General features: G+C 39.0%; 3 protein-coding genes across 7 annotated transcripts in view; all 3 read right to left on the minus strand.

Moving 5' to 3' along the window:
- The window catches only part of LOC137978934 (basic salivary proline-rich protein 1-like), a 9,911-nt gene extending 6,842 nt beyond the window's left edge, over positions 1–3,069 (minus strand). Inside the window, exon 1 of one of the 4 annotated variants that reach the window (XM_068826050.1) lies at positions 2,970–3,069. The gene's annotated coding sequence lies outside the window, so the exon portion shown is untranslated. Of the gene's footprint in view, positions 1–558; positions 582–1,723; positions 1,757–2,691; positions 2,709–2,969 lie in introns of those variants that run through there. The other 3 variants (XM_068826053.1, XM_068826051.1, XM_068826052.1) reach the window with 3 other exon arrangements.
- Positions 1–8,645, minus strand: part of LOC137979644 (uncharacterized) — a 169,242-nt gene extending 160,597 nt beyond the window's left edge. Inside the window, exon 1 of the mRNA XM_068826961.1 lies at positions 8,482–8,645. The gene's annotated coding sequence lies outside the window, so the exon portion shown is untranslated. The remainder of the gene's footprint in view (positions 1–8,481) is intronic.
- Positions 8,646–9,837: 1,192 nt separating this feature from the next.
- LOC137979581 (uncharacterized) overlaps positions 9,838–12,500 on the minus strand; it is a 17,583-nt gene continuing 14,920 nt past the window's right edge. For both annotated transcript variants that reach the window (XM_068826874.1, XM_068826873.1), the window contains exons 6-7: positions 10,972–12,225; positions 9,838–10,812 (exon numbers count right to left, since the gene is read on the minus strand). In XM_068826874.1, the coding sequence (XP_068682975.1) occupies positions 10,508–10,812; positions 10,972–12,225 (1,559 nt within the window). In that variant the 3' untranslated portion in view covers positions 9,838–10,507. The remainder of the gene's footprint in view (positions 10,813–10,971; positions 12,226–12,500) is intronic.

The following is a 12,500-nucleotide window of genomic DNA, read 5'->3' on the forward strand; positions in this document are numbered from 1 at the left end:
CTCAATTTTCCTTATTTTCTTTGTTCTTTTCCGGAGGAATATTACATAGCCTACTGACTGAAAATTTGGTGATGGCCTTGATTGTAACAGCTGTGTACGGGCTGAATGCAATATTTGTCTTAGTCAACGTATTTCCTTCCGGATATATTATCCTCAATATATTTTACCTTCCCAGTAATACATCATTAACATGAATTCCGAATTGCTGTTTAGTTCCCTTTAGTAAACAATAACAAGTGAAATGAAAGTTCGCCACGATACAATATAAGTTAAGTAAAGCAAATTACAGGCATACAAATTACTGATAAATTCTCTTCAACTCAGTTCTGGTGTTGTGGTCTGATAAAGGGCCACAAGTTTATTAGCCTTTGGCTACCAAGTGCAACCCTCCTAAAATAAAGATTTCACTTCACATCTTGGACACAGCGATACATAATGCTTTAGTCATTTTTTTCCCATTTCATACTCCGTGATCTTACTATAGGGAACAGTCTACACCAGATAATGTCATCTTATGCACGTGCATATGTACGCACAACGTATGAAAAACGAAAGTACCTGTTCCCCAGAGAAACGTCTCGTGGTCTGAAATGGGAAAACAAAAAGGTCTATTCGAGGGTTCTCTACAAGTTGTTCCAGAAGACTTTTCTGCAGTTTTCACCTCCCACATACTACCATCATTTTGTCCTCTGTGACACTGTTTGAAAACTCTACGAATATAGTCATTCTCATAAAGTACCTCTTTCAGTATTACTAGATTAGGATTAAGTAATCTTGGGCTGCACACTTGGGACCGTAACAGACAAGTATATCCAATGGCCCCGAGAGGCAGGCAAATAATCCTGAAGTACGTATTGCCGAAAGAGTGACATGCCGCTGGCTTCCTGGAAAAATCTTCCACATTTTTCTAGTTCTGTAAATAGAAGTCGGATTTGTTTGCATCTTTTACTGATCTTAAAGGCTTCCAAAAGAAATCTGAACAACCTCTATATTACGTAGTTTAAAAATCGTCTAGAATAGTTGGTTCATTTGCCATTGAAATGGTTTTCCAAGAATTCACGAGTGCGACAAAATGGAAGATTTTTAAAGGGTAAAGGCTACCTTATAATATTTACTCTCGAAGATGGCTTGAATTTTCGCTTCGAGATTACAATTATTAAGTGAGGAATAATGTTTTCTAAACGAGTGAAGAACGTTTCTGGTACAATTGACCTTAGGCGGGTAACAAGAAAACATATTAACCACCTTTCGCTTGTAAACCTATATCAATTCAGTTATGGCTTTTGATTCTTTTAGTGAGTTCCTTAATTGGATCAAAAAGACATAATAATCTAACAATCAATAGTTAAGAAATGGGATGCCTGATCCTCGCATAGTCCAAAGTCTCAGCTGATTTAAACAGGTGAGGTCAATTTTGGATTCATAAAATGAACTTGTTGCAAGATACGACTTGACGGTATCTTTGAAGAGCAGATAAAACATATATTTCTTTCTGTGACTCTTTATTTAATATCAAAGCCCGTTGTTAGTATTTTTTGCCGGTTACCACTAACTGATATATGAGCTGCGACATCATATCTCACAATATATATTGGTTAAGTAAATAAATGTACTGCCATTACGAATGGAAGAATCCCTCGAATGAACTTTCAAATTCATTATTTGACTAACCTTAGCATTTTTTCTACACTATTCTTTACAGGAATCTATGACTCTTACATACCTGAAGGCCTTGTAGCAGCTCCGCTATCCTATCACCTACGAAATCACGTTTCGATGGACCCTTGAGAGGGTTCTATGATTCTTTAATTCAATGGTAACCTAATAGAGACGTCATCCGCACTCTTGCGAGAAATCGAAGTCATTCGTGTATATGATCCTATTGCAGACCACACGAAACGACGGTCTGTTGTGTGGAATTATTACCTTTTTTTTTCTCGTTGGAGAATTGATATTTTGTAATGAATTCAGTGAATGTGGGATCCATGATATTTCGTCAATGAACAATGAATAGTACTTCTCTTGCCTGGTTGGTGCCGGAAACGTTTTCGTGGCGTTAGTTGTGCATTTTATAGTTAATGAAATTTCTTTTAGATATAATAGCTTTTCTTCTATCGTGAATTGGAGCAATAAGAAAGAGATTGAAAGGAAAAGTTTTTTCTCTCTCTCCAATGTTGCTCAATGCAATCTTTGAAAGCTTTGTACTGAACTACAGAAGTGCCCATTATCGAGTTTGAGTTGCTTCCATGGATCAGTACAGCAACTTATGTCCTGGCCTCAAAATTTTGGTTAGAAGCTTAAAGTGTAGCATTTCTTCCACTGCGAACCAAAAAGAGTTCCCTTAACAGAAATAACAGTTTTGGCTTTAATCGTTTGAGGCAAGACTGGTTATTGACTAGTTTTGAAGGAAGTGCATTCTGATTAATTGGACACTACAAGAAAATGGAACAGATAAACCCACATTTTACAGTTTTATATGTAAGTCAGTACAAATTATCAAATATTTACCCACTCCGTGAGCCAACTAAAATAAAAGTCCATTTTCCAAATGAGATACCTTTACAAGTGTCTACCTGTTAATTCTTAAATGGAATTAGACAATTGTAGCTTGAACCAAAACACATATATAAATATATAAGATATTGTTTCGAGCTGATGATGAAAGTGGTACTCGTCTATCTATGCCCCTACCTTCTTTACCGTATGGCATGTCTTTCAAACCTAAAATTTTAACGAAGGTTTACTTATCCAATCAACAAGCTTTAAAAGGACTCGTTTAGTATAAGGAATCATCTTTGTTTACTGTAGGGCCAGTGAACACAACGCCAAACCAGTGACCGAAGCAAGACGTTAATCTCTGATACGTCCCTGTGTTTTCAGACATTATTTATTTTTTACTTCATGGGTCATTTACTTAGCCACGAATCTCGATTGAGTTATTGATCTACCGAAAATTCTCAATAACTCACCTGATTTCTGCGTTTTGGTGACCAAAACAAGCTTCTTGCAGTCAAAACACCGATCGATGAAAGTCTTTGAACCGAAGCAATGACTACCTGGTTCATGACTAAAATGTTTAATAATTCAACGACAACACACACACGAGCCACAAGCAAATTTTTTGAGTGTAAGTAAGCTTTGGTCAAGTTCACCGCAGAAAGGAAATTCAATGCTTGTCATAACATACGACTGAACATTAGATTGCTTAATCGAACTGACCAAGTTGAGAAAAATTATTGACAATTGTTAGTCTGATTATTACGAGAATTTGAGCCATTTTTTATACGCGGATATATTTCCATCTATTATCTAATAGTAAAATAATTTTACGCAACCTGAAAAGGAGCGTAAGGTCAATTAGCCTGAGACAAAGGCGCTAAGACAAAAGGTAATTGCCACAAGTGATAAAAGTGGGAGTCAAGGATGTCTCATCTATTCGCTGAAAGTAAAACTTATTTTTCTCTAGAAGGGGCACAATTCTTCGATGGCTCTCCACTGCTCAGCCAAGCCAGTGGGGAGCTTAAGCATGCGCTTTTTTGAGACGCGGACGGCAACCGAAAGAGAACATTTTGCGTGTCAGGGCAGTGGTGTATCCCAGATTTTTATACTAATCATCTTAAATGGAGAAAAGATACTTAGCAATGTAAATGTGGTTGGGTAAAGACAAGTTAAAAGGGAAAACAGCGCTCTTCCGGTTGCCGTCCGCGTCTCAAAAACGCGCGTGCTTAAGTGATAAACAACGCAGTCATTGCCTGGGCGTTTCTGATGATTGACGAGATTCTGCAATGTATTCTGAAATAGTTGAAATGTGGGAAGGGAGACAGGTCTGAGAAACCTATAGAAATGTAACATCAATATCTCACGAATGAGTTCAGGCAACGAGAGGGATATTGTTCTTGTCACGAGAAAAATATTTATATCTTCGAAAAGTTCACTCAGCTTTCCATCCGTTTGTGGTGGGTAAAATGAGTACCAGTATTACTGGGGACAACTGAGTTGCGTATGCAACGGGAAAGGAGTGACGCCCACCCCTGCAGTGAGTTGCGGCAGAAGCTAATGAAAAAGGAGCCTTCGGCCTCTTGTCTTGTCTTCTCTTGTCTTGTCTTATCTTGCCTTGTCTTGTCTTCTCTTCTCTTCTCTTCTCTTCTCTTCTCTTCTCTTCTCTTCTCTTCTCTTCTCTTCTCTTCTCTTCTCTTCTCTTCTCTTCTCTTCTCTATGTCCTTAACAAACGTGTAATTTACTTTATTTTTTATTACATAGACAATAAATATACATGGTAGATAGTGAAAAGCAGACCTTAATATAAATGCTGAGTATTAATACAAACAAAAAAAGGCGGGAAAAAAAGCGGGTAATCGTGACGTCGTTACTGAAGACGCCACTCGTTTCCCGGATACAGTGGTCGTATTGATTCTACAAGTGTTTTAGTTCCCGGTAAATATAAATAGCAGGATACGCGAACGACCTATCTCCCCAGGAGTTCTAATAGCTCAAAGGGGAGGTTCGAATCCTGCTTAGGAGTCTGACTTCACCCTTCCCTAAATCCTGGTTTTCAATGGCGACGCAAGCACAAAGCGCAAGCAACGTGAAAACGGGGTTGACGCAAGAACAAGCACAAAGATCGTTTTTTTTTTCCTTTTCCTTGTGCTTGCACTTATGTTTGCATTCGCTTGCGTCGTGTGAAAAAAAAATGCAGCGAAAGAACAAGGAAATTTGCTACGTCTGGCCAATTAAAGCACTCTTTCCAGATTCTCCGTGTCTGAGTATTTGAACAAAATGGAGGATGCTGTGGTTGATTTTGATGCTTGTGTCGACGTTTGTTTTCACTAGCATAATCTACTTACGCTTGCGTTTGTTCTTGCGTCACTTAAAAACCAGGCATAAGCAACTAGTCTCCGAAGAGCTCACAAAAGGACCACTTCACAGTTGGCTCCCCTTGAGAGCTCAATTGGTAAAGTACAGCGCCGGTATAACAAAGGGTGGGCTCTTCATTAAGCCTGAAATTCACACGCCTTCCATTTCTGCTTAAATGGACGTTCATAATAAACGTTCATAACTGGGATGATCGAAAAATCTTCATATTAAGGTTAACGGTGATCTTTTGCGGCAAGTTGAAAAATCTCAAAGCGAAATAGCAATAGAGAAGGGCTATCCAAATTGAGCTAAAATGATAGCAAAACAACTAGGCGAAGCGAGGCGTCACACTCCAATTTGCTCTTGACTGGTAAAGGCGACGAGAATGACATAAACGATCACAATTTGGACAATTTATGATAATAGTGAAAACTTATTTAAGGTAATTCCCCTGAAAATGACGTACTATCCAGATTTTTTAAAAATTTGACACAATTGATATTCATACACAAGAAATAAAAAAATTGCAATAAGAAGATAGGGTCACCGTGCTTGTTTTCGTGCTGTATGCCCTTTATTCTAAGTGTTTTTTAACGAATTACGCGAGAAGCGTTCGAAACTAGATCAACCGGAAAAATTGTTCTTATGTAGCAAAAGCTACTGAATTTTACTGAAAACTTGAACCTACTTGTTTGTCCGGGCTATAATCTTTCAGAAAAGAAATTTCAAATTGCTCGATTTTGCAAAGAAACGAAAGCAAATTGGACCGCTACGGTCATCACCTTGCAGTCAGTGTCGGGCTCCAAATGCAGTTTCACGTCATTTATATGTAAACACTTCTACTATCCAATTTTTTTTCTCCGTAAAATATGTTTTCTGTGTACCTATTACGAGTTAATAAAACCATTAAAAATGGGGGGGGGGTGGGGTCACCGTGCTCGTTTCTTTGCAACACGATGATAAAAGGTGGCAAAGGGGCAATTTCGGCTTCAAAATGATCATTTTCCGCGAAACGACTGGGGCGAGTTCCAAAATAACACCTTAACCGAGAAGAGTTATCATGATTGCACTTAAAAGCTCTTGAACATCAAAAGCGGCCTTTGTTACCTCTCTTCAAATGGTCGACTTGAAAGGCCGCGCTAGCTTCTAAGAAAGACAAAGGGCGTTCCCACTGGAAGCATGCACCCAACCAAAGATGATTGATTCCACCTTTGCATACTGAACGGTGGTCCTAAAAAAGGAACTGTCTCTGAGTTGAAAAAAAACCTACCAAAACGAGATAAAACAAATGGACACGCCTACTTACATATCTGCCCCGCTTGAGCCAAAGGTTGAGAACGCAAGAAAAGATGAAGACGAAAAGACAAAAAATCCAATGCTCTTTAAAAAAGGACGCTGTACCAGCTTTTATATGCGAGTGGTTACGTTAAAGAGTCAATTACAAAATCACAGAAAAGCAGAGATAAACGCTATCGATGGAACCATAAATAGGACTAAAACACGAAGATAGAGTGAAAGAAACGAAGCATTGTTTTAACAATCTTAACGCTGGACTTTTCGGCTCGACCATAATTGCAACGGATAAATTCCGGAAAAAATTTCTGAAATTTGGGTATACCACCCGAAGTGGTCGTGAAAAAAGGAAAAGAAAGGAACTTTATTTAAGTGTCGAGTCGTTCTAGCGCTGGAGCACTACTTGGGGAAACTGTAAACTGAAATTAACAATGAAAGCAAATCAAGTCAAAGGTTGGTTTTTGAGGAGAGGGGAAACCGGAGTACCAGGACAAAACCTCTGGGTGCAGAGTACTACTCTCAAACTCAACCCACATATGACACCGAGTCTGGGAATCGAACCCGGGCCACATTAGTGGGAGGCGAGTGGTCTCAGATATGAAAACAAGTCTTTACCATTGTAAACAGCCAACTCGGCGCTACGCGCCTCATTGGCTATACCCAGTCTCATATCGAACAAGCGCGAATGGAATAATTGTTTGATTAAATTCAAAAATTTGGAAGTACGAAATACGAGCGATGTGTAATACCTTGTGGTCAGACAGACGTAGGCTCATCACAAAAACATTTCTTGGCTTTCGCGCAAAAAAAAAAAGTTTTTTTTTTCTATTTTGGCTTTATTCAGAGGGACATTTTGCTTTCCAGGGAAGAAATTTTTAGCTTAGCAACGCTTAACGCAATTATTTACCATATAAGTGAACCAATCAGAGCACGCAAAATGCATTATCCGAGGTAGAGAATTTAAAAATTATCTGTATTCCAAGACAGGAGTGATGTTGAAGTAGAGTAGTTGTCAACGATGTGGTCACTGCCTTCGATATCATTAACAGGGGCGTTCCTCAAGGCACCGTATTAGGACCCATTCCATTTTCTCTTATGGTAAATGATATTGCAGCTGTTTCTCCAATGAACAATTTCCTAGTGAAGTACGCTGACGACATTACAATATGTGTTCCTGTTGGGCAAAGCACAGATACTGCGGCCGCCGAGGCTTATTTCCCTTTCGTAAACGGTCGTTGCCATTTGAAAAGGTCGTTGCCATTTCTCAGAACGGTCGTTGCCATTTGAAACGGTCGCGATGCAATTTTTTAGCTCTGAATTACACTCATTAGGTGTAAGAACTCAAAAGGTTGCGGTTACTGGGAGTTGTGTCTCGCTGGTCATATGAGTCAGGGTTAGGGTTAGGGTTCTGTTTAGGGTGAGGGCTAAGAACCCGAGTTCGAGTCTTGAAATTTTCGGACTCTTTTTTCCTCCAGTTTTTCTTTTATAAATGTTTTTTTTTCCTTTTATGTCTTAATTTTTGTTAATATTTTTTCTTAGTTTGTTTCTTTTAATTTTCTTTGAAGTGAAGTGTGTAGCCGACCGTTATAAATGGCATCGACCGTTTCAAATGGCAACGACCGTTCTGAGAAATGGCAACGACCGTTTCAAATGGCAACGAACGTTTACGAAAGGGAAATTTGCGCCGCCGAGGTTGAGAACATGAAGAAGTGGGTGGATATAAACGAGATGTCTCTCAATTTCACCAAAACATGGGAAATGTGCATGCACGGCAAAACTAAAAAGTTATCCCTTCCAGAATTACCAGGACTATGTAAAAAGGAAATCGCAGTTAAAACTATTAGAAGTCATCTTTAAGGAAGATGCTACGAACTGGGACATCCATATCGACAATATGCTATCCAAAGCCAGCAAGTCGAATGTACATTCTTAGGGTATGCAAATCCTATGGATATCCTACAGATCAACTCGATAATTTGTTAACTCGCTCGTCATGTCCGTATTCTTGTATGGGATTGACGTTTGCATGGGCTGCAGCTTACCATATCCAGACAGAATCGAAAGGTTTCTCAAGAGGACCTACAGGTTTGGCTTCACCACAAAGAAAACAACTGCACTTGACTTATTTAAAGACGGGGACTCTAAGCTCCTTAAAGTGGTACTATGATCAAAAAATCATTTCCTTTTTTTGTTCAGCTTTTGAAAGTGTGTTCGCTCAACATCTAACTGGCAAAATTTTGAGCTTTGAGTTTTATCCAAAGGCTGTCTAATTTGAGTGTAAGTTTTGGATTTCATGGTCCGCCATTAATCACGTTCAAAACTGGCCGATTGGACCTCAGAGGGTTGGATCTAGAGAAAATGACGTCATTTACTCACTAGCTTAAAATTTCAGCGTGTAAACGCAATTTATTATATATGCAAAACACGGGTTGAAAAGTCTGAAAGCCCGAAACTCCCGTGCTGCATATTAATTAGGCCGCGTACACACGCATTGCATTCTTAAACTAGTGAGTGTTTGACGTCATTTTGTCCTCGATCCAGCTCTCTCAAGATTTTAAAGTTAGTAATGGCGGACCAATAAATAAGAAAATTCCAGCTAAAATAAACAGGTGTCTTTTTAAAATCAGAACTTAAAACTTGGGTGAGTTAGTTTTTAGTTAACATAGTTTTGAAATCCAAAGGAAAAACAAAATTTGTTTTTGGTCGTAGTACCACTTTAAGAACGTAATCGGTGATGATCATATACTTTATGATTTGCTACCTCCAAATAGGAGACGTGTTCTCCGTGAGCGCAAGCACGACTTTTCCATTTTCATTGCAATTACATTAAAAAAAAGTTATATACATTACAAAATAAAAATAATATTAATAATAATAATCACATTAATAAAAATCAAGTACATAATATAACAAGGCATTGAGGAAGACTAGAAGGGAACTGACGAACCATACGTGCTAGTTAGAACTTTAATAGACGCCTCCTCAATTAAATTCACTGTATATAAGGAACTTTATAATGTTACAAATTTTGATATATTACTAGAAGATTCATAGCTTAATCTTCCTCCAATGTTTAGTTCATTTTATATCGTTAATCATTTTATATCTCCTAGTGTAATCGTAATTTTTTCATGTTTATCTTTCTTCGCAATTAAAAAAATAAACAAATAAATTCGGAAAAAGTTACTGATGTTCAAATATGCAAGTAATTAAATGCAAGGTCTATCTTAATAGAGCGGTTTTCAATTGAGTGTCGAAAGTAATTAGTGAATTGCTTTGGTTTTGCATTACTTCACTCAGTGACTCTCCTTACTTTTTGATTGGCCAAAGTAATGCCTTTGGGTTAGGTTTTATGACATTCGATTGAAATTCTCTCTATCCTACACGAAGTCTGCCTTTAATCAATCAATATGTCTTAAATAAAATCAGAAACATCAAACGTGTAACTTTACAATATGTTGATGAGAAGGTTATAATTAAGAATTCATAAAAAATTCAAGATCGTACTCACTCAAATTACTTATACTTACTTACTTACTTACTTACTTACTTACTTACTTACTTACTTACTTACTTACTTACTTACTTACTTACTTATTCTTTCCTTCCTTACTTCTTTCCTTCCTTACTTACTTACTTACTTACTTACTTACTTACTTACTTACTTACTTACTTACTTACTTACTTACTTACTTACTAACTTACTTACTTACTTACTTACTTACACCAATTTTCAATTTAATAAAGAAGACTTTGCACTTAATCTCGTCTTGAAAAAGATACCAAGGGACCATTAACTCTGCCCTAAGAATAAGTTTAAACTGAGAAGTTTTTTCAAAAAGAGACTAAAGGAGGTCGGGCATTGTGAATTCAGCCAGGCGCAATTCCCGCTGCAAACAACGTTTTCAGTTCATTATGCGATCGTCTTCCATGCAAAGATATTCTAGTTCTGCACGGTTGGAATGTCTCCATGTATGTATCTATCATTTTAGAGTGGTTTTTGCATTTAATTGTCATTTTACCATTTCTATCCTTCATTACTTCAATTCGACCTGTATCTGTCGCTAATGCCTTTTACGTTTTAACTTATTTCATAGCTCGATTTAGATTCTCGTGCTGAATGGACACGGAGACTCAGTCATTTTCTGGTGTATTCCTCCTTTTTCGAACCTGATCGACAATTATTACTTGATTTAAGCAGGAAAAGTGCTTCGAGTAAAGAACAAATTTCGTTTGCCGTTGGATCTAAATCTCTGCATGAGTGTTTTTCCCTTTTTTTACGCAATAACAGTTAAATCTTTAGTTGTTCTCTATGAATTCCCCTGACTCCATCAACTTAAGAGAACAGGCCGCCTGGTTTTCATGATGCTCTGATTGCCTTTTTATTCTTTTTCTTTTCCGAATAAATAACTTTTTTTATATTCTTTGAGGTATCACTGACTCTCGTTTTCATGTCTCTATCAATCGTCTTATTCCGGCTCTTTGTCTGAATCTTCCCGTCTTTGATTTTGCGGTGATTTTTGCGACGGGTTGTTATCCTCTCTGAATTCTTTTGCTTTACATCCAAGGCGCTTGCATTAGCGTTTGTTGAATGAGCTTTTAGCTTTCCCTTTCTGTTCTGTTTCTTCCTTGTTCGAAATAACTTCTGGCGTGGTGGTACTTGAACTGTATGATGAAAACGTAGATAAACGTGTTATTACTTGTGACTTACCTACTTAGAAACGATGTGCATCCAAAGGAGTGGCCTTCCTACTTTTTTCTTAGTTTCACCGGCAAAAAACATCAAAGCATTGTAAACTAAAGGAATGTTACTTAATAGTGTACCTGAAAAATGTTCTTGTGACTGGAAAAACGGTCGGGCCAGTGGTGACTTGCCTGGAGGAATATCCGAATCAAGTTGTTGAACTTTTAATACAGGTGAGATTGGTTTTATTGCAGGCGCCACTGGTTGTTCATTGGACTGTAATTGGGAAGGTCGCACGGCTGTAGTCTGTGTCAACATCTTTTGTGGTTGAGGCTGTCCTGAAAGATCAACAGTTGACGAAGGCTGGCTATCAGCGGGTATTTGTTGTTGAGGATTAGTCTCGGGAGGCCCCTGGACTAAGGAACCTACATTCTTAGCCATTCCGCTATCGGACTGGGTGGTCGTGATACGTTGTTGACTCTCACTATTGGAGTTCAAAGGAGAGAACGGTTGAGGAACAATTCCAGGTTGTGCAACGTCACTTTGAAGTACTGGCCCTTGAGCTTGAAGAGCTCCACTATAGCTAGATTCTGAAGGTTGTGATGTCTGCTGCATAGCATTTTTTTGTAGAGGAGAAGCAACTTGGTTCATTCCATCGGACGATTGAGATTGAGACTGCGCCCAAGAATTAGACTGCTGCGGAAGACTTCCCTGAGACGCTACGTTGGATTGTTGAGGTTGAACAGGCTGTGTGACAACATTGGCCTGCTGGGGGCTAGTGCCCTGGGACACTGAATTAGACCGCTGAGGTTGCACAGGCTGAGTTGCGACATTAGGCTGCTGAGGTGTAACACCTTGAACTGCATTGGACTGTGGAGGTTTCACAGGCTGAGTTGCGACATTGGGCTGCTGAGGTGTAACACCTTGAACTGCATTGGACTGTGGAGGTTTCATAGGCTGAGTTGTAACATTTGGCTGCTGAGATGTAACACCGCCTTGAACTGCATTGGACGGTGGCGGTTGCATAGGCTGAGTTGCAACATTGGGCTGCTGAGGTGTAATACCTTGAACTGCATTGGACTGTGGCGGTTGCAGGGGCTGAGTTGCAACATTGGGCTGCTGAGGTGTAACAGCTTGGGGTATTGCATTGGACTGAGGAAGTTGCACAGACTGTGTCCCAACATTGGCCTGCTGAGGAGGAATAGCTTGACCGCTGGGTATTTGAGGCTGGTTGCTGGTTTGAGGCGGTAAAGGAGACAGAGTCTGGGTCGCCTGACCAGACGTCGGAGCTGTGTACTCTCTGCATGTATGAGGGCAGATCTCTTGCCATTCCGTTTCGTTGCAAAGGGTTTTTTTGGCTCTACACACACTCGTTGTATCCATAACAGGGCTGCCTTTAAACAACAGAGTGAGGTGAGTTAGACAATTCCCAGTGTACTGAGAATTTGGCATGCTGTTCATGTCGCTTATGCTACTCGAATGGTGTTAAGATTGACTCAAGATGTCAGCAAAGTTGTCTAATGTGACAAATTCGAATTTTCTAGCTCGCCATCTGCAGGACTACCTAACGACCTTGGGAGAAATCATAGACTCATAGACCCACTGCACGAATAGTCACAATGTCTTTCAATAATTGAGGAAAAAGTAACAATCAAACACATTTCGTCAT

Source organism: Montipora foliosa, chromosome 12 (assembly GCF_036669935.1).
Source record: "Montipora foliosa isolate CH-2021 chromosome 12, ASM3666993v2, whole genome shotgun sequence".
NCBI classification, from domain to species: Eukaryota; Metazoa; Cnidaria; class Anthozoa; order Scleractinia; family Acroporidae; genus Montipora; species Montipora foliosa.